Raw genomic sequence first — 20097 nt, forward strand, 5'->3', positions numbered from 1 at the left:
CCTTCTCGTGGGACATGGAGATGCGGATGCCGAGCTGCGGGCACAGGGTGAGTGGCGGGACGGGCCGGGTTGCGGGGGGAGGCGGGGGGAGGCGGAAGGGCCCTTACCCGTTGTTCCTGCTCCCGCATGGCGGCTTCCAGCGCCTCCGACATGTAGCTCACCGCCAGCACCACATGGCTGACGCCCGCCTGCGGGAGCGCGGGTCAGCCGGCGGCGGGGCGGCCCCCGCACCCCCCGCGCCCCGCGCCCCCACCTGCCGGAGAGCCTCCAGCTGGTGCAGCAGCACCGCCTTGTTGCAGAACTCCACCAGCGGCTTCGGCCGGCTCAGGGTCAGCGGCCGTAGCCGCGTCCCGAAGCCGCCCACGAGGATCAGCGCCCGCATCCCCCCCGCGTCCCGCGCCAGCGCCCGCACCGACACGTCAGCGCCTGGCGCGCCGGGCGCGTCACCGCCGCGCGGCCCCGCCCCGGCACAGAGCCCGCCCCACACAACCCGCCCCCGTCCTACAGCCCGCCCCGGGTACAGAGCCCGCCCGGGTCCGAGAGCCCGCCCAGATGCCATCGCCCGTCCACTCCCAGCGCTCACCCCCGCACTCGTCCTCCCGCCCGCCCCGGGGGCAGAGCGGTCCCGCTCCCCGCCGCAGCACCGCACGGCCGGTCCCGGCTGCAGCCCTGCCCGGGCTCTCCCGAGGAGAAGACGGCAGGGGCACGGCCGTACCCCGCACCGGGCGGTGACGTTTAACATCAGCCCCCCCACCCCTTCCCCGCGCTCAGACGCGGCAGAGGCAGGCACGGCACACCGCGGACAAAAACAGATCCTTTAATGGTTTTTGGTTCTCTGGTGAAGCACAAACAGGGTGGTTATTCATGTAAAAACAAACGGGGCCAAGGCTATGTACAAGCTGTGGAGTCCCACCGCGGTGGTCCGAAGGGGAGGGAGGCGGCTCCCGCGGAGCACCAGCAGTGTGGCAGGTCTGTCACGGCCGGTGAGGTGGGAACGGCGGGAGTGGGCACGGGGGACCAGCAAGGGGCTCCCGAGGAGGTGGGGCCTGGCCTGCCCGAGCACAGCCCGCAGGGGACAAGGACATGCAGAGGGGGGCAGCGATAGGTCACGCTGGGGCAGGGCCAGGGCGGGTAACAGGGCTGTTGGGGGCACCTGCTGGCTACACCTAGCCCCTCACCCGACCCTGGTCCCTCCTGCAAACCTGCTCCCTGAAAAATCCTGCGAGTCCTGGCAAGGCAGCGACCCTCAGGAACAATGAAGTAACCCAGCGCAGGGCAGCGTGCCAGGGATAGAGGTCCTTGTCCAGAGGGTGGGAGGGGAGCGATGGCTTGGACAAGTGTTGAGGAGCTGGGAGACAGGCAGAGAGAGCTGGCCCAGCCCCTGTCCCCTTCCCCCCAGTGGCACAGACCTGTGCCCGCAGCTGGCCGAGCACCTGTGCTTTCCGAGAGACCTGCGCACACATGGAGTCGGCACACATGCGACATGCGAGTATTCCCAAACAAGCTTTCCTGAAGGAATTAAAAAAAACAACCCAAACCCAACCCTGGCCTGGCAGGGAGCCAGGGTAATGGTAACGCCATGGAACAAGTCAGTGAGAGCAGGAGGGAGCATCCGGGGGCCCCAGCACAGAAACAGGGGGTGATGTGGAGCAGGGTACAGTCTGGTACCACCAGGCCACAGTATCAAATGTTAATGCCTCAAGGAAGGCCAAGGGACGTTTATTTTGGGACAGACTGACTCCGTGAAGCAAAGCTAAACAGGCAGGCAGTGGCACTCACCATTCTGCCAGGTCCCCCCTCACCTGACCCCTGGAGATCCTCAGGGAGGAGAAGGGGGTCAGCCCCAACCCTCAGCCTTCCCTTCCACCACCCACCCCCAGGCCCGTGGGGAGGGCAGGGCCTGGAAGCAGAGGGCAGCTTTGTGCTGGAGGGACAGACTCAGTAGGGCCTGTGGGACGAACATTACAGGAGGGGAAGGGTTGAAATGGTCCGAAACGCCCCGCTGCACAGCTGGGGTCATCTTAACTGCTACAGATACTATTGCTAGCCCATGAGCTGAGTGCTTGCTTGGTCAGTGATCCAGGGCAGAGTCACTCCCTCAGAGCCCCGTGCCTGCCCGTGCCACATGATCAGAGAGGGAGCAGGCCCCGGGCTCGAGCACAGCTCCAGGTGTGCGGTGTTCACTCCCAGCCGCAGCTCTGCCAGGGGTTGCATTTGGTCATTTCATTTCCGTGTCTGGGGTGGCTACTCACAGTGCCCAAACAGCAGAAAAAGGCAGCATCAAAAGCAAAGCCCCGTCAGCAAAACCCAGGGCAGAGCCAGCAACACCGAACACAGGGACCAGCACCTGAGCTGCTCACCGGCGGCCACACGGACACTGCCAACCGTTAGTGGAGCGCCCTTTCCAAACAGCTCCAGAGAATTTTGAAGGGAAGGCTCTCCCGAGAGCTCCCAAGGCAGGAGGCTCCTCATGCCAGAGCTCCAGCCTCGCTTTCTCATCCCTACATCCAGATCCTCCCTCCAAAATGCACACACGAAGAGCGAAGAACCGGGACACCCGACACCCAGCAGGCATCTACAGAGCCTCCTCCAGAAGGCAGAGCTGGTGCGGTCAGAACCGTCTGGTCGGCACGAGGAGCTCTCCATTCTGCCTCCCTCGGCTTTCCTATCCAAGTACATTTAAAAACAACGGAGCGATACAGTTGTTTAAAACCAAAGTTGTGTTTTTCCTGTGGTAGTAGGTGGTCTTGTCTGCTCCTGCCACCAGGACAAGAATAAGAGGCCGTAGCCCAGGGCTACTGGTTTTCCTCACGCATCTGTTCCATGATGTTGATGAGGCTTTCCAGCCCGAACACATAGCCCATGTCGGGTCCGTCGTGCACAGTGGGGTCGTCGCGAAAGCCTTTGAAGGTGCTGTGTGCAAAGTCAATCATCCGCACGTCCACCTTGGGCTGTGCCGAGGAGCCGGGCTCGGTGCTGCCGCCGTCCTGGAGGCTCTCGGGGACAGAGCCGTCCACCCGCTTCAGGCGTGTCTCCGGCCGGCGCTCCACGAACGTGCCTGCCCGGCTGTCCTTCCCGTCGTAAATGATGAGGAGGGAGCTGGAGTAGAAGCGGTAGGAGGCCTGTCTCTCCAAAACCGCCTTCAGGCTCCGCAGCTTGGCAAGGACAGGCTCAAAGAGGTCCTTGCGCAGCTCGATGCCGTTGTGGAGATACTGGTAGAGGGCATTGCGGAAGCCTTCGATGGAAAGACCGCGTCCATAGTATTTATTCCTGCATAAGTAATGCCCTGTGTCCAGCTGATAGACCTGGAACACCAGAGGAAAGGCACATCAAGTGGGTGCAATGGGCTAAGGCCACACACAGAACCCTGAGCTGTTCTGCACTGTCAGGGCTGAGAGAACTTATTCTGTCCCCACCATGATGGAGAGGGAGCAGGACACAGCTCTGCCTGTTCCCTGAATCCCAAAGCAGCTCGTGGGTGCATCCCATGCATGCAGTCAGGGTGCCCGAGCACCAATTCTCTCCCAGGACACCCAAAAGGCAGCTCATCAGTCCCAGTGCCCCACATATGGGCATGGCACAACTGACCCCAAGGGTTAAACAGCAAGTCTTAGGCCAACTCGGACAATCCTCTGTCAGTGGGAGCTGCCAACACCTATTGCCATTATGTGGCACGTGATTAACATGAAGCCCTCATGTGGGCAGAGATCTGGGTTACAAGGTCCTTCTGTGGGTGGGGAAGGGAGCAACCATTGCACAACAGCACCAGCAGCAAACCCTCATGCACTGGGCTAAGCCACAGCAGAGCAACTTTTTAACTCTCAGTGCAGTACAGAAGGAAATCTTAGGCAATTCCCTCCCCAGGCATCATGATTCTGGCTGAACACTAAGCCACAAAACAATTTTATTAGACAATCCCCTAATTGTCTGTGAACAGAGAAGCTGTGGACAAAGCAAGCCACCTCAGGAGAAGCAGGTTCCTTTGTTGTAGGTTTAGAAAGGAAGACAAAAATAGCATGAATGCCGGTGTACCTACCTGCAGCGGGAAATTCAAATTCAGTGCTCGGCAGAAAACGCTAACTGGGAGGTTTAATGAGGCTGCAAAAAGGAATGTCCAGCACCTGCAGCCTGGGGGATCCCTACCTGCATCCCACACACACGCACACCCAAGGTGGCAGAAGTGCTCTGTTCACATTTCTTCATCTGCCGAGCAGCCTTCTCCTCAGACGCATCATCTCCGTGCTGTCTGGTCCCCATCTTCAGATCAAGCACACAGGGAAGCTTGAAGTGATGCACCACGTTCTCCAGCAAGAGGAACTCTGGGAGGCACGTCAAGGAGAGCTCACCCACCAGAGACACCCCAGGGCTATCACAGACAGGGACATGGGCCAGCAGGAGATGGGCTGGGCAACAAAGAAATGGGAACCCAGGAACAAGACAGGACAAACTGTTTGGGGAGGTGAGGAAAAACTCAACACCCAAACAGTGGCACCCAGGCTCTGACAACTGGTAGAAGAAAACACCCTGGAAAGTGGAAGGCCAACAGTAAGCAGGGAGGTCACATGCAGGTGTACTGGAAATCCAGCAGGGCAAAACACTGGTGTCAGGAAGGACACGGTATGCCAGCAGGAATTGCTGATCCCTCAGGAGAGCGCTTAAAGTCTAATCAAATTAGCCATTTGGCCATATGGATAAACAATACAATCCCCATGGACTGAAAACTCAAGGCTCAAGTAACAGCAGGGTTGGCCTGTCCAGAACAGCAACACTGCCTGACCCGTGGGGGGAAGTGGGGAGGTGACAAAGCCAGGAAACAGCTCAGTAACAGGAGCCCTCAGTCATCAGCACACAATGGGCAACCCCCCCATCAGGGCACAGTGCTGACAACACACCCCAGGCACCCTGTGCAGCAACTTATTCCAAACGGAGGAAAAGGAACCCGAAAAGTTTGCCCCACAGGGCACAGGTCAACATATTACCCTCAAATGGCAACCAGAGCACAGCTAGATTAAATCTGCAAGAGAGAAACTGTGTTTGGTTTTGAAAGAGGAACTTCATAAAAATCAGGAAGTCTGCTTAAAAAGGGCAGGACAGCCAGAGAGAATGATTTCTCTGCAAGTGATGCAGGCTATTTAAAAATAAAAGCTGGAGGCTTGAAGCATACGCTTGAGAATCGCAGAAGGAAGCCCACAGCAGTTAAAATGATGAAGAATACTTAGCTATTAAAAGTAAGTTTGTTTCTATGCAAGGAAAACAGAATCAAGCTCCACCAGGTGAAACAAAATAACCCCACAAGTTGGCAAGTTCAGTAAAAGCAGGAGGAATCATTTGTGAAGGCACAGAAAACACCAAACCCCATCTTCAACCATATGAAGCAGCCAGTCAGACTGCTTGGGGGTGGAATGAGGTGATCTTTGAGGTTCCTTCCAATCCAAACCATTCTATGACTCATTAGTGTCACAGAATGGGAAGCAGGAAGGAAGAGTAAAAAGGAACATGTAACTCAAGTGTGATTGTGAAAGACAGAGATGCCAAAGGAAATGCAGGCTGAGCTGCCTCAGGCCCATCTGACACACCCACAGCTGTGCTTCCCAAAGGATACTGTACAGCTTTCGGTCCTTGGACTCTGACCTCATGCGGCTCAGCTGCTGCTTGTGGCAGCGCAGGCTCCAGGGGTTATAGCTGATCTTCTCGGAGCTCAGACCACTGTTCCCATCCAACATCTGAAATGGAACATCTGAGTGGATGTGCAAGTCCACCCTGGGACTCTTCGATTCCTGGATGCTGCAGGTGTAAAGACAGAACAAACTTGCCTGTTAGAATCCACGAGTTCTGCACGTACTTATGACTGTCACATCCTCCCCTGGAACACAACCAGATGTTTGTTCCTTCTGCTGCACACAACATAAACCTTCTTATGAGCAAATCCTCACTAATATCCTGGGCTGTGGACCCACACTCAAAGATCTGGTCTATCTAACAACTCTGTTAGGCTGTACCCTAATTGATACAAGTGAGCAAGAACACTTGTTTCTCAGGGAGCTCTGGCTGGTGAGAGGAGGCAGAGACCCATATTCACAGTACCCTGGGAAGAAACCTCTGGAGAAGTGTTTTAATCTGCTCCACATGCTTTGGTTCCACATCTCATACACTGCCAAGGGTGATCCTGTGTCAGAAACATTTCATGTGGATGAGCTGGTTCTGAGCTCAGCAAAACTCCTGACACAGTTTGCAGTGCCACAACATGCTGGGCTAGCAAATGCATGACGGCCTGGCCACCATATGGAAGTGCAAAACATCCTCAACCAAAGGAGTGGGGAAGAGAGATCTCCCACTCATCTTGCTGGCACTGGGCCCTCAAGGTTTTACCTTTCAGTGCTGTCACTGGCCAGGCCAGGCTTCTCCTCCTTGTGCTCGGTGCCGCTGCTTGACCTGTGAAGGCTCCGGCGCGAGTGCTTGCGCCGGGGCTGGTCCCTCTCTGGCATATCATCCTGCTCCAGAGCCTCGTTCTCCACGTAGGGATAGGCCACCAGGTTAATGTAGCCATCGCTGTCTCCCTCAAAACAGACAGATACCACACCTGCAAGGGAGAAGCGATGTGTCAGTTCTGTTTCTCGGCAGAGGGAATATACAACCACTAGCACCCAAATGTTCAGCAGCAGGGAGGAAAACGTAGCTCACAGAGCAGCAGAGCAAACCCAGAGCAAAGAAAGGGGTTTAAGACTACAAGAACCCAACTGTCGTTAGCACAGCGCAGAGGAAAAAACCCCCTTAGAGTTCTCTGCGCCACTACCTGAGCGAACAGTCGGCGGCAGCAGAGGAAACTCTGCCACCACAGGAAACAAGGACAAAAGTGCAGCTGGTAGGCTGAGGGTGTGATTATTTCCTTCCTTCAGTCTTGCAGCAAATGTCGTCAAACTGGAGGGAGTCAAGCACAGTCTGCCAAGATGCTGATGGGAGTGAAGCATATGAAGTAAGTATCTAGTTCTTTGGCTAAGTACCTATGTGCTGCAGAAGCATTCCTGCTGTTGACAGGGACATCAATGGCCAAGCAGGACTGTGCTTTCTCTGCTAAAAGAGCTTTCCAGCATCAGAGCTATGAACTACAGAGCCCTAAGGCTGAGGTGACACCTGCCACTCTTATCACAAGTCAGCCAGTCTCACATAAAAGGGATCTGCAAGGTCCCAGGGCTCCCTAACAATAAAAGTGTAACTACCTCAGCCAGGTGCAGGCAAGCAGGACTGTGTGTCCTGTCCAGTTTCACCTTCTGAAGGCTCCTGGAAAGCACCACAGTCCAAGGGAACATATAGATCTATCACAGCACAGACTCAGAATGTATCTGTCTGGTCAGCCACAGAGCAGGACAGATGACACTTCCAGTTAGGACTGACATCTTCATATCTGGGACTCCTCCAGTCCCAAAAATGAGGCCATCAGCCCATCTCCTGATGTGCAATGACAAAATATTTCATTAGCTTGTCACCAGTATTGAATAGCTGCCAGGAGCACCAAATGAGAGATCCTCTGAATCAAATGATTCATCACAAATGCGAGGAAACCTTGTCCTGCTCAGCTGACACAGACCATCGTGTTCCTGTCCTTCCTTTCTCCGAATCTGCACATGACAATGCTTAACGAAGTTCAGGTGGCTCAAACACAACTCCAGAGCAGCTCAGGACTCCAGCATGTCACTACATAAATGCCACTTCAAGTGCTCTGGCTGCCTGCACACAGCTCCTCGAGATATCTCTGTGAAGTCTTTCAGTAACATCCGAGTGCTCAGACAGCAAATATCACCCCAATATTCCTCTCTCCCAGATCAGCAGGAACAATTTCTGAGACTGTCAGGAAACTGCACAAGACCCCCAGATGAAATCCCACACTGGGGTAGAGGTGCACATCCTATGCCTTTAGGCTACCAGGAAGTATCTGGCTTCAAAAAGAGATCTCCATCTGGACTATCAGCTTCACTGGTTTGAAACACACTTCCCTAGGAAAGCCTGACGTGATTCTAGGAACTACACAGGTTTCAGTGGGATTTCTGATGGGACACTAGAGCACTGCACAGCCCCAGAGTGGCTGGAGGGTACAAGAAGACCCATCTGTTGGAGACTGCGTCCCTCATGCATGACCTGCACACAGACACGGGCAGGTAAACTGACACTGCTCTGAGAGCATCAGGCTGCAGCCAGATCCAAAGTGCTCCTGAGCAGATGGTGGTCCCAGCTGTCTGCGAAGCACCGCTTTCCCAGTGCCACTTGGAGACAAAGAAGCAGAGGGAACAGGAATGCTGAGCCCCCCAGAAGGCTACCTGCCCGCATCACCATCCTGAACATGAACGCACGCGGCCGGAAGCGTATCAAGCTTCCGAAAGACACAGCTGAGCTGCCAATCTACAACAGCACAGGCACTGGAAAATTCCACTCCTTCAAAGCAGCTGGGGACAAGGCTTCACCTCAGCGCTGGGAAAGCCATGTTTCCTGCTTCAGCAGCTTGCTGATACAGGCCCATAAAAGAGATGGAATAAGGAAGCAATAAATTACAGAACTGGAATGTGCAAATGCTCAGTATATGATCTAACTTCATTAGCTCAAGGTCAAGGCTGTAATTGACAATAACTTGGTAATGAAACTACTTCAGTTACACATCCATAACCTTAAGCTTTGGACTACAACGGTCACAGTGCACATTCTCTGCCTTGAAAGAGGAACAGACTTAACTCCTACAAAAAAAAAAAATACTTCCTCCTTTCCAAATACTCCTATCAAATTATTAGCCTGCAAAAGAGAGTTATAAGCAACAAATAAAATGACACCAAAAGACAGCACGATAGCAGCAGCTGCAGGAAAATGGAAGGGCAGGTTCCTGAAGCATGTAACTGTGTTGTGGACTGACGAGAGGCCTCACCTTTGTACTCGGGCGTGAACTCCTTCATTTCCGGGGGCAGAGACTCGTAGAAGCGCTGCTCTCTGGTGATGAGGGGCTTGCAGACGGTGTGGTCGTCGTAGCGCATCATGCTGCTGTGGCCGCCCACCTGGTGGATGAAAGGCTCCAGCAGGACCCCCCGGTCTCCAGATCGAGTGGCATTCTTGCCATACTTGCCCACTTCCATGGTTTGACAAACACACATTGCGTTGAGCACCAGTTGCACTCTTGGAGCATGGGGAGAGCCACATGGGCTGGGAGGGGTAGCTCAGCAGCAGTCAGGCAGCCACAGGGGGAAAATCCTGGCACTTTGCTTCCTTGCAGTGATCTGAAAGAGCAAAAGAGATTCTTGTTAAAGGACCCCTTACATTCACTCGGAAAAGGTTTTAGTATTTATTTATATCCATATCTGTTTCTCTTCTGTTTTCTATTTACATCCTGCTTGTTCCAGCATGCTCCTCACCATGTCTTTAATCCTACAGGTAAACACACGCTAATTCGGAGGCAGTCCCATCCAGAGCTTCTCCAATAGGATTGACAGCAGACAGGGAAAGGAGGAGATACGGCTATTCTGAGCCTCACATCTTTAGAAAATACTATTTCCTTCCTTGTCATTTTATCAGGAAGGCAATGTGATAATGGAGCACAAACTGTGAGCTGCAGCCCAATTAAAACCAAGCCCACAGCTGCCTATCAGTTAACGGTGACTGACACAAGCAGAACAAACATTTCCAGAACCTGAGTTTCACTCCTTGTGCATCTGCATTTTTAACATCTAAACAACTAAATAATTCCTGTTCACCTCCCACTCTCACACTATTCCTCCTTTACTGCTCACTTCCCTTCAAGCACTGGCATGAAAGACTCTCAGAGTAGGACACTCATTCTGTCACTGTGTGTACGCTGGAACTGAATGGATTCCTCTCAGATTCTCTTCTTCATTACTCCAAGCCCCTCAGGACAACAACTATTTCCTGACGCATTACAGCACCTACATGCACAAGTCCCCGATCTCTAGAGGTAGGCGAGACATACTGCTAAGTCCAAATGAGATTACAAGTGCTTTGGAGAAGCAGATGCTCTTTTAATGTTTGCAGAGTGCCCAGCACAGCAACAGGATGATGGAAAAGTAAAGCTGCCCAAATTCTCTCCAGATGATTTGCCCTTTACAGCTTAGATCATAGCTGATCCTGAGAGTGCTGGGGAAAATGCCACGGGATTTCCTTACAACGATGAGTTATCCAAATGTTGGTTCAAGAACCATGTGGTGACTCGAGTTTCCGAATGCATCAAATTTCCAGTTTCTTAGCACAGCGACAGCCAAGGGCAGTAATTTAAGAACTGAGGGATCCTGGAGGCCTGAACAAGGGACACGGCTCAGGCTGTTCCTCATCTGGCCACGGGATGTCTCCACAGCTACACAACACTGCATGGCCGGGGGAAATTCTGGATGAACACAGGCTCTGTTCCCTTCTCTCCAATTCAATCATGTCAGAGATGCAGCTCACGAGATTCAAAAGGAGGGCTGATACTTTCATAACACGTTTAACCCAATCTAACCCAAAAGCTCCCTGCAACAGGACAATGCCTCCCTCTCCCTATCCACATGTTCCCGCTCACTCCCTCGCAGTGGATTTTGGGATAGTATCTGTGTACGTACATTTGAGTTGAATCATCTCACTGAGCAGACAGAAAACATTTCCTTTTGTGGTTACATGACCACACAACCACATTCAGTGTAAGGGGAACAATGTGAATATTTAGCTGGCTTTTAAGGCAGGGGCCAGGGAATAGGAGGGGAAAAAACCCACAGATGGTCCCTCTCTGTAGCAACTGATATCAAAGTGTATTCAAGGTATCCCTCAAAGTCTGTCTCCTACACTCACACAAAGCCTAAATCATATCACAAACAAAAACATGCTGGGGATTTCTCTCCTCCCGCTTATTTGCTTTATCAACAGGAAGAAATTTCAGCTGCAGACGCTTGCTTCCATCAGAGATGTTTTAGTTGGATTTAAGGCAGTTCATATCCCAGAATAAACGAGGTGCCAGCATCTGCAACAGGCCAGCACTTCACAGACTCCAGACAAATGCTTCACAGACTTAAGTCTCCCCTTCCTGATGTAGCTTCGTCTTGGACTCAGTTTCTTTTATTTTGACAGTGACTAAAACAGTTTTCAGTTATTCCAAACAATACAGAGGACAAGTTTAACTTCCCATCTTCCTGTAGTTTAAACTTCACGGGACAAGAGAAATAAGAGATTTGCAAGTGTGACAACAGTAATTGCCATAGTCAGAAGACGTGCACCTGACTCTCAGGTCTGGTACAAGTCTCAGTTTTCACTGGAAGTGTCTCAGGGTCTCCGTTTTGCCAGTGACAGAAGGAAGCACTATTATCCATCCTTTGGAGCGGGGGCATTACAAGCAGATTCATCAGCTGCAGACCCCTTCGCTAACTTCAGATGGAGATCACAAACACCCCCAAGGCCCACAGTGACTGTTCTCAGTTACGGATGCCTCATCTGTAGGCTACAGGCAAATTCTGGTCATCAAAGCAAGAGATTTGAATCCTACTTTCACAGCAGCCTTCTTTCCTAAAAGTGAGCAACAGGAAGCATATGCCACCTGAATCATTCTGAGGACAGCAGCCACCCACTCTGCCAAGTCCCTCAAGCCTTGTCCTCTGGCCTAGAGATACCTGTGAGATGACTGCAGTCATCCAGAGCTCCTGGGAAAGCCACCGCAGCCACCAAATGCCCTGGGCTCACTGCCAAAGGCCCCAGCACCACCAAAAAACCTCAACATGACAAGTTTTGGATGTGCAGGCACCCTGGAAAGAAGTGACAGCCACAGAAATAAAACATTCTGAGGCTGTGAGACAGGAGAAGGAGCTGGGCATGAAGTGGGGAGAGAGTCCAAACCCAGTTACTGCTCCACACATTCATCCACGCGTTCTAAAGAAACAGCAACACAGGCAGTATTTTCCCATGTACAAATGAATGTGAGAAAAAATACTTTGTGGCAAGCAGCATTTCAGAAACAACATTTTTAAAGAGCAAGATGTCTACAGGACTTAAGAAACAGACACTCTATAGCTCAGATACAGCTTAGTGTTTTTCAGCAAACTAACTCAAAGTAAAGGGTTATTACTAAACATGGACACTATCCACAAGTAAAGACAGAAAAATTCCAGCAGTTTCAAACAAATATAAAGCAGAAAACTATTTGAAGTCCTAAATATTACTCATCCTTCGTCTGTTAAACAAAGGCATGGGTTCAACTATTTTAGCTGGCTTATAAAATTCAGAGCCCTTCCAATTAAACTACAAAATGCAGAGCACAGTCCAAGAAACAGCTTGAGGGAGACCAGTTCATCCAAGCAGACCCTTTGGTATCCTCCAAAACCACCACTATAGCTCAAACAGCAGTAAAGCATCCACGCCAGTTTAGCCTCCCCCCTTTTGGCAGACTGTGAGACAGATCTCCCATCAAGCCAGACTGGAGATGTGGGGGATGAGTTTCAGAAGCAGAGTTATCCAGGACTACTCAAGGACATACCACATCTCATATTTCATTATCCTCCCCAGTAAAAGACTCTTGTACTGGAAGAGAATTTGCTCTACAATATTTAAGTCTAGACACCTGTCTGTCAGTGTATGAGCTCCAAATATGAACTGCAAACCTCACTGTTCAAACAGTGGGCATAGCAGGATGGGCATAAAGAGCAGCAATAAGATGTGTTTTCTTGTAGCAAAGCACATTTCCAAACAAAATTCAGGGAGACACACAAGGTAACTGTTTTTCCTAACCATTAAGGGGAGTAAATCCCCAAAACTCACATCACTCTCCAGCAGGGAATATGTCCCTGCACAGACACAGTGCTGTGCTCTTGAAGACCCAGCCAGACACCTCTTAAACATCACTGAACCCTGGCTGAAGACTACAGGTGAAGATCTTGCCAGACCAGCACCAAACCTGTCCTCTTTGATGGTGTAACTTAAGGTGTCAGAAACCTTAGCCTCAAAGGTGAGGGCAGATGGGTGTGAGAATTACTGCAGAGTGCACCACAATGCTGATCCTCCTACTCTTTATAAGCAGTCTTGCATGGGAATGCTGGCAATGCTTCGTGACTCACTAGTAAAGCTATTTTCCTAAATAAAAAGGAGAACAAACATTTTAAGTTGTGATGCACTACACAGTGAGAAAGCTGCCTGCACTAAGCACTGCTGACTCGTGCCTCTGCCGTAAGCAGCTTGCACATCCACCTTTGCAGCCCCTCCTCGGACTGTGGCCAGCCCCAGGCCCTGTGGGGGCTAAGGCAGGTGGCCAATGACGGCTCTGGAGCCGGGCCACAGGCGAGGGATAAATACAGACCTCAACGTCAGGGATAAACACAGACCTCAACGTCAGGATGGCAGAAGTTGCACGTTCCGTGAACAACCTCAGAGCACCCAGGAGCAAAGCACAAGAACAGGAAATACCATTATACCAGGCAAGAGGACTACAGCATTCGGCCAGTGGGTTCCTGGTGACTCGTTAGCAAAGAGAAGCACCAGCCAGCATCTGTGCTGAAAAGCAAGGTGGTTTCTAGTCAGGTTGGACTGGGTGAGCCAGCTTTTACTAAAGAAAACCCAATCTAAGGAAAAAAAAAAATGTCTCCCACTGTGCTATGAGATCAACTTCCCAGCACAAAAGCTGACCCACAGGTCTGAGACATGTCTGTCTACTCAGCAGTAAATGGAGAGGAGCCCTGGGACCCAGGGCAGAGAACTCAACTCTCCAAGAACCTGCAGCAACGCTTAGGATGTAACCAGAAACATTTGGCCATCGTGGTATCCAGGAAGCTACAAACCTTCCCAGACTGCTTAAGCACACAGCTCTGAATCCTGAGCCTTCCCCTGCATCTTGTCCAACACTTGAACTACTACCAAATACTCCTTTTTCAACGGGCTGCTCTTACCACGGCAAATGTGGCTCGTCAGATCGAGGCCAGGAAGCAGAATACAATCTACATACATGCACCAAAAGTGAAACGGAAGTCTTAGGAAAAGCTGTTGGAGAATGCCAGCTGAAGAAGAGTGCCAACAGTGAAGCTGGGCAGGAACTGCAATGAAGAAGGGCATGGAGAGGACAATAGGCACAAATGGGTACACTCCACCCTGTGCCATGAGCTGAGCTTCCTTCACCAATACTCTTCCTGCCTCAACTACAGGGCACAAATGCACAAACTGCTGGACTGTGCACAAGGAAAGAGCCTGTTCTACTCTAACATAGAGCTTGACTGAACCTACAGTAAGGAAACCAAAATTAAACTTGCAGTAAAAGTCCTTAGTTGTACCCTACGCTTCTGTCTCCTAGAGAACAGAAGGAAGAGTTATGTGCTGGTTTTACCTGGGACAGTTAATTTTCTTCATAGCAGCTTGTATGGGAGCATGGTTTGGATTTGTGCTGAAAACAGTGTTGATTGGTTATTGGTGAGCAGGGCTTACAAAGTCAAGGCCTTTTCTGCTTCTGACAACACCCCACCAGCAAGGAGGCTGGGAGCGCACAAGAAGTTGGGGGTAACATCCCAACTGACAGAGGGGATATCCCAAACCATACAGTGTCATGCTCAGCATACAGACCTGGGGAAAGAAAAAGGGAGATGTTTGAAGTGATACCAAGTCACTGTTACTGCAATGAAGCCCAGCTTTCCTGGGGATGGCTGAACACCTGCTTGCCCACGGGAATTGGGGAATGAATTCCTTATTTTGCTTTGCTTGTGCATGCAGCTTTTGCTTTACCTGTTTAACTGCCTTTACCTCAACTCACGAGGTTTTGTCACTTCTACCCTTCCCATTCTCTCTCCATCCCACCGGGAGGGCAGTGAGCGAGCGGCTGTGGGGCTGAGTTTCCATCTGGGGTTAAACCGCGACAGACTGTTTGTGCCGTACTTGTATCACACTGACCACAAAGCTTCAGCACTTCTGCCAGCAGCCGGCGAGAACAAGAATTTTATCCTCTTCTCTTCCTAAGAAAGGAGCGGAAGCCAAGCCTTTTCAGCTCTTTCTGAAGAAAGAGAGGCTGAGCCATGCACTTTTAACTCTGGCTGGAATGCTGAAACCACTCGCTAAAGCCAGTGCCTAGATCTGGGGTTAAACAAGGCTTTTTTCTTAGAGGCCACATTAGCAAGAATTGCAAAGGCCCTTCTGCTGTCACCTACGCATAAGGCATGGCATGCTTTCCGGGGAGGATGAGGTACTGGAAGTCCTTGCTAGGGATCCAGACCCAGGACACAAACAACAGCCATTTTCTCACCCTGGCATGCTACAGTGGTAGTTTCTCTCTGGTTTTTGTTTTTCTGGGTTTTTTTACGCCAAACCTTAGCACACAACAGCGCACAGGGAAGGTCTGTCACGTTCAGCAACATATGGAGCAGGTAGTCTGCAACATTTTGTGAGCATCTGTCACGCAGCTGTCTGTAAGTGAGGGTAACCAAAGCCAGGGCTCAAATGGCCCCTCTTCCAGCTTGTATTCCTGTTTGTCCTGATGCTGGGCAAGCTGGCCCTACTGCGATAAGATCACGCTGGGGAGCAGGAGAGGACTGCACGTAACGGGGATGGTATGATTTAATTCCCTTGACGCTCTTTTCTCCAGGCTTCCCCTTCCTCACTGGAGAAATGCAGTGCATTGGCAGGAGGGCACAGGCTGCCTGGGGACCTGCCAGACCCTGTCACTGCTATCAGTGTCACTGCAAAGGGGAGGCTGGAGGAAGGTCCAGCCCTGGTCTGGTTGTCACCACTCCTTCCTCTCCAGTGGACACGGAGGATGAGCGAGATGGAGTCCAACTGCCAAATCCTGCTGCACCTTGCCACAAATACACCCTGCCTCAGTAGTAAAGGGCACCTTCCTTCTCTGTTCTGAAGCACTGGCTGCAGTCCAAGCCTCAGAGTTTCCATAGCAGCAAGACCTGATCAAATACGTACAACAAAAGGTTGCTTTATCGGTACCAGTCCAGAAGATTTTCTTCCAAACTTGTGCCTAGGAGAGCAGGGTCATCCAATATTGGCTTTGCATTTTGTAGGAGAGATGAGATTATGACACAAGCTTTCTAGAGAGGGGCTTAGGGAAGATCAATGCTTGTGAGGCCTTATTGCTCAGCTTTCTGTGAGCTAATTTCTGGCTTCTCTTCATATCATTTACAAAGAAGAAAAAGTCTCCACTGAATACAGGTTATTTTTAAATTATTCCAGTGCAAAAGCTGCTGTTCAGCACAGCTCTCCAATCCAGTGGTCAGAGACAGTTAGAAAGAAACTTACTTTCAACAATCAAAATCAATAAGAAATCAACCTAACCCACCAAGAAAAGACATTTCTTGAATTCACACTAGTGACGGGGCTCAGAAAACTCATCAACAGGCAGAAAACTCTAATCCTTGCATTCATAGCAGGGCTGGGGAAAAGGGGGAAAAAATAAAATAAAAAAAAAAATCACACCAATTCCATTGAAGAAGCTCAGCTCAAAAACTAACTTGGAAAGAATTTGTAACTCAACTTATGGACTGAATAAGCAGAGGAAACAATTTCACCTCCTGCCTCAAAAAATACTATGTTTAAAGTTTTCGCTTATGCTGGTAATAAAGCGTACCTGCTCTTTAGTCACAGACCGTGGCCTCCTCCCCAACAGCGAGGCTTAAATAAGCCACACATCCCTAAGGAAGTTCTGCACAATCATCCAGGTAACTCCACCCAAATGCCTCCTCAGTAGCAAGATGACGAAATGACTATGCTGAGTTCAGCACGAGGAGGAACTTTCAGGAACCAGTGTTCACAGTGCACAACTTTCATGCCAGCTGTGGGTACCAAATTCTACAACCTCAACAGCATTGGAAGGTGGGACAAGCGAGCAGGTAAACGCACCACACACCCATCTGCTGACAGCAAGAGAATGAGTCAGAGCTGGTGATGGTTGTGCTGAACCAGAGGACCAACACACTGCACAGCGAGCCACTGCTGGCACAGAGGAGGAAGGTGTGATTTTGTGGGAGCTTAGCTAGATGGATGGCACTGAGAAGGACTGCTCAGTGCTGGGGCAGCCCCACCAAACAGAAGAGAATCCACTGCAATTAGGCAAGCAGGTCTCAGGGTGAAGAGAAAAACTGTCACCTCCCAAGTCCTCACCTCATCTTCTCCTGGTTAAAAATGCCCCAGAAGCCCTTGGGGGTGTCAGGCCAGAGCCAACGAAGTCAGTACAGCCCCGTCACCTACAGAGTAACTGCTGTCCTGCAAGCTGAAAGATGCTGTCATCACATGTGTACAAACACCTCTGGAGCTTGGGCTCCCACTCTCACCTCCACACAGACTGGAAAAGGAGAAATGGTCATGCACCTCAGCCTTGTGTCCCTCAGGCTCCTAGCCAGTAGAAAAACCTGGAATGTTGGTGGGAATACGGGACAAGATTCTCCCAGCTTGCATAAGAGGAAACCAGCAAAATCACCAAAAATTGCAGAAAAAGGAAGTACTTGTGTGGCAATAAGAGACGTTTTCAGGCTTGAGAGGGTGACTGAGAGGAACTGAAAGGAACAGTCAATGTGCTGCATCTTACACCTGCCACACACAGAAAGCAAAGCACAGATGCCAAAGTGAGGATTCTGCAACAGGAAAAACAGTCAACCCCCTCAACTCAAGAGCAAGGGCACACACTTTCAGAACTTATGTAGGCTACCAGAGAAAGAAGGGGTGTTTTTTGGCTCTTAGCCCTCCACCATCTCATAATAAATAAGGGAAGATAAATGAAAACACAAAAGAGGAAAAAACAAGACCTACACAGAAAAACAAGATACAAAGTCTATTTGACATTGAAAGTAAAGTAAAAAAGTTTCATCTACCTGCACTTCATCATTTCTTTTCTGCTTTCAGAACGTGTAAAAACACTGAATTAAGGAAGAAAACCTAGGTGAACAGCTAGGCCTTCAGCTCTCTCATATATGACGTGTACATACACACATCAAAAGCTTGGTCTGCACAAGGAAAAAGTACATGTTGAGACTATTCATCCACCATGTTCTCTCTAGTTTGGTGAAACAGGACAGATTTTGGGGTGGAGACAACTGCTTGTCTTGCTTGCTGTTTAAAGTGATCCTCCACAATGAAACCAACTCCATCCAAATGCCTGGCTTTCTAAAAGCCCACCCAACACTACGCTGAGATTCCTTTTAGCACTGATCAAGCCAAATCAGTGTCTAACTCCTCCTCTGGTTATTTCTTCGGACCATGGTTACACAGGCAATCCTTTGGCAGCTGCACCAGCACAAACAGCACCCTCCCACTCTGCTGCGCTGGTACAACTGTTTGCAGCCTCACCGTGGATCAAATTAGGGAACTGATCACAGTTAAAAATAAACCAGCGCTTTGTTTTGGTTTTTTTAAGGATTACTTTTCAACCCAGGTCAGATCCCCCATCCATTGTGCAGCTGTACAAACAGTTGTATCAGCACAAGGTGCCTGAATTACTGATGGTTATCCCTGTGCCTGAAGCCAAGGTTTGCATTCCCAGCTCACCTCTTGTTTCACGGCTGCTGCAGAACAGGATCACTTACTAAACTGAGCACGTAGGGGACTTTATTGCTGCCTCCAACCGTGTGGAGGGTCTCTTTAATGAGACAAAATGAGGTCACCCTGATGCATATCCTGAGCTACTGAGCTCCCTCAAGCTGTTGCTTGTCCAAAATTATATGTCATTTTTGCAGTCTGCATGCTGAAATAAATATAAAAACATGACTAACCAAGTCACTAATGCGAATGAACAGCTTTGGGCCAAGTTCTGAAACAAAACTCTCCCAGAAATTGCATAACCACTAACTGTCTTGGTGATCTTCCATTCAAAAAAGGCAAGCCTACGTGATGTGCAAATTCCCACTGATTTGAAGACTGACATTTAAAGAGTGGGGAGCCTATCTGCAGTTTTGGCAACTCTTCCAATTGCAGCTGAATTTTGATTTGAATAGGGAAATGCAAAAAGAAATACTGAAAACCAAGACAAGCACTAAGCAATGATGCCATGCTAGTACACTTTAAAATTGACCATGAGATAAACAGACTGAAAGCTTCCCAAATTATCAGCTCAAATACTGTTTGAAACAAAACCAACTGAATACTTCCTATTTGATGGCTGCCTGGGAACCTACTGGGAAGGACTTGGTTCTCAGTTCTCTGCTTTCAGCTGGTGACAGGTACCCACATCAGACAGACACCCTTGTGCAAGGCCTTCTCATCGAAAACAAGGCACAAAAGACTGAATAACCATTAAAGTTTGACTTCTAGAACAGAGTAGGAAGCATGTTAATGAAACAGCTTCAGGAAACAAGATTTCTACGGTTTCTGTTGTGTCTGCTCTAGAAGGCAAAAATCACAGTCTCTAAGCTGTTCAGCAGCCCCTTTTTGTAGATGTCACCACATGAATCCACAAAGACACACAAAACCAAAAAAACTGCTATTTGGCAAACCTTACCCTTTGTTCCTTAACATGCATCTGAGGGTATAGTTCCATCACAGCTTAAGTAAATCTAAGTCAGCACTCTTCAAACCCATCGTCTGTCCTGAGTCAGCACTGGCACTCACTGATCCTGCTCAGAAACCAGCCTGGCAAAAAAGTTAACCCGGAAAAAAAAGACAAGTTGTTTTTGCCAATGTGGCTTCCTGAACTGGTTTAGTGCCAGTGCCCAACGAAAGTAAAAGGGAAGAATGGTTCAGCAGGGCAAGGGCAGGCACAAGAGTAGCAGAGCCAATTCCAACCAGCTCCAACTGCCCTGCAACCACACGCTGAGAACAGTCTCACCCCAACTTTAAGGAGATGTGATTTGTCATCCAGCAGAAAGATCATTCAACTTTCTCACCCCTCCTGACACCTTCTTTACACCAGCATCAGCACTTCTGCAGGCAAGTAGATTAAAATCCAGGCGGGTAGGAAACCAAAACAGCAATATATAAAACTACACAAAAAGCCTTTAGTACTCAGATGGATCAGGTCCCTAAAAGATCTGACCATGAGATTCAGCAAGCCCCCAGCATCAAAAGATATGAGAAGTGGGAACCAAGGCAAGGCAAAAGTTCAACTTCAAGCAACTGTGAAGCTGTTCTCTTATTCAACATACATAAAATATCACAACAAAACTACGTAATAGTTATACAAAA

At 49.9% G+C, this 20097-nt stretch overlaps 2 protein-coding genes across 5 annotated transcripts in view; both read right to left on the minus strand.

The window, feature by feature from the left end:
- Positions 1 to 407, minus strand: part of GMPPB (GDP-mannose pyrophosphorylase B) — a 1855-nt gene extending 1448 nt beyond the window's left edge. The window contains exons 1-3 of the mRNA XM_027700669.1: positions 254 to 407; positions 108 to 188; positions 1 to 34 (exon numbers count right to left, since the gene is read on the minus strand). The exon at positions 1 to 34 is cut by the window's left edge and continues 1 nt beyond it. Of these exons, the coding sequence (XP_027556470.1) occupies positions 1 to 34; positions 108 to 188; positions 254 to 382 (244 nt within the window). The 5' untranslated portion in view covers positions 383 to 407. The remainder of the gene's footprint in view (positions 35 to 107; positions 189 to 253) is intronic.
- A 389-nt stretch (positions 408 to 796) lies between these two features.
- The window catches only part of IP6K1 (inositol hexakisphosphate kinase 1), a 37633-nt gene continuing 18332 nt past the window's right edge, over positions 797 to 20097 (minus strand). For 3 of the 4 annotated variants that reach the window (XM_027700653.1, XM_027700651.1, XM_027700652.1), the window contains 5 exons: positions 8909 to 9254; positions 6370 to 6580; positions 5603 to 5787; positions 4144 to 4319; positions 797 to 3305 (listed from right to left, as the gene is read on the minus strand). In XM_027700653.1, coding sequence (XP_027556454.1) covers positions 2796 to 3305; positions 4144 to 4319; positions 5603 to 5787; positions 6370 to 6580; positions 8909 to 9131 — 1305 coding nt within the window. In that variant the 5' untranslated portion in view covers positions 9132 to 9254 and the 3' untranslated portion in view covers positions 797 to 2795. The remainder of the gene's footprint in view (positions 3306 to 4143; positions 4320 to 5602; positions 5788 to 6369; positions 6581 to 8908; positions 9255 to 20097) is intronic. The other variant, XM_027700654.1, reaches the window with a different exon arrangement.

The sequence above is a fragment of the Neopelma chrysocephalum genome, unplaced genomic scaffold, assembly GCF_003984885.1.
Source record: "Neopelma chrysocephalum unplaced genomic scaffold, ASM398488v2 Primary Assembly neopelma1_147, whole genome shotgun sequence".
Classification (NCBI taxonomy): Eukaryota; Metazoa; Chordata; class Aves; order Passeriformes; family Pipridae; genus Neopelma; species Neopelma chrysocephalum.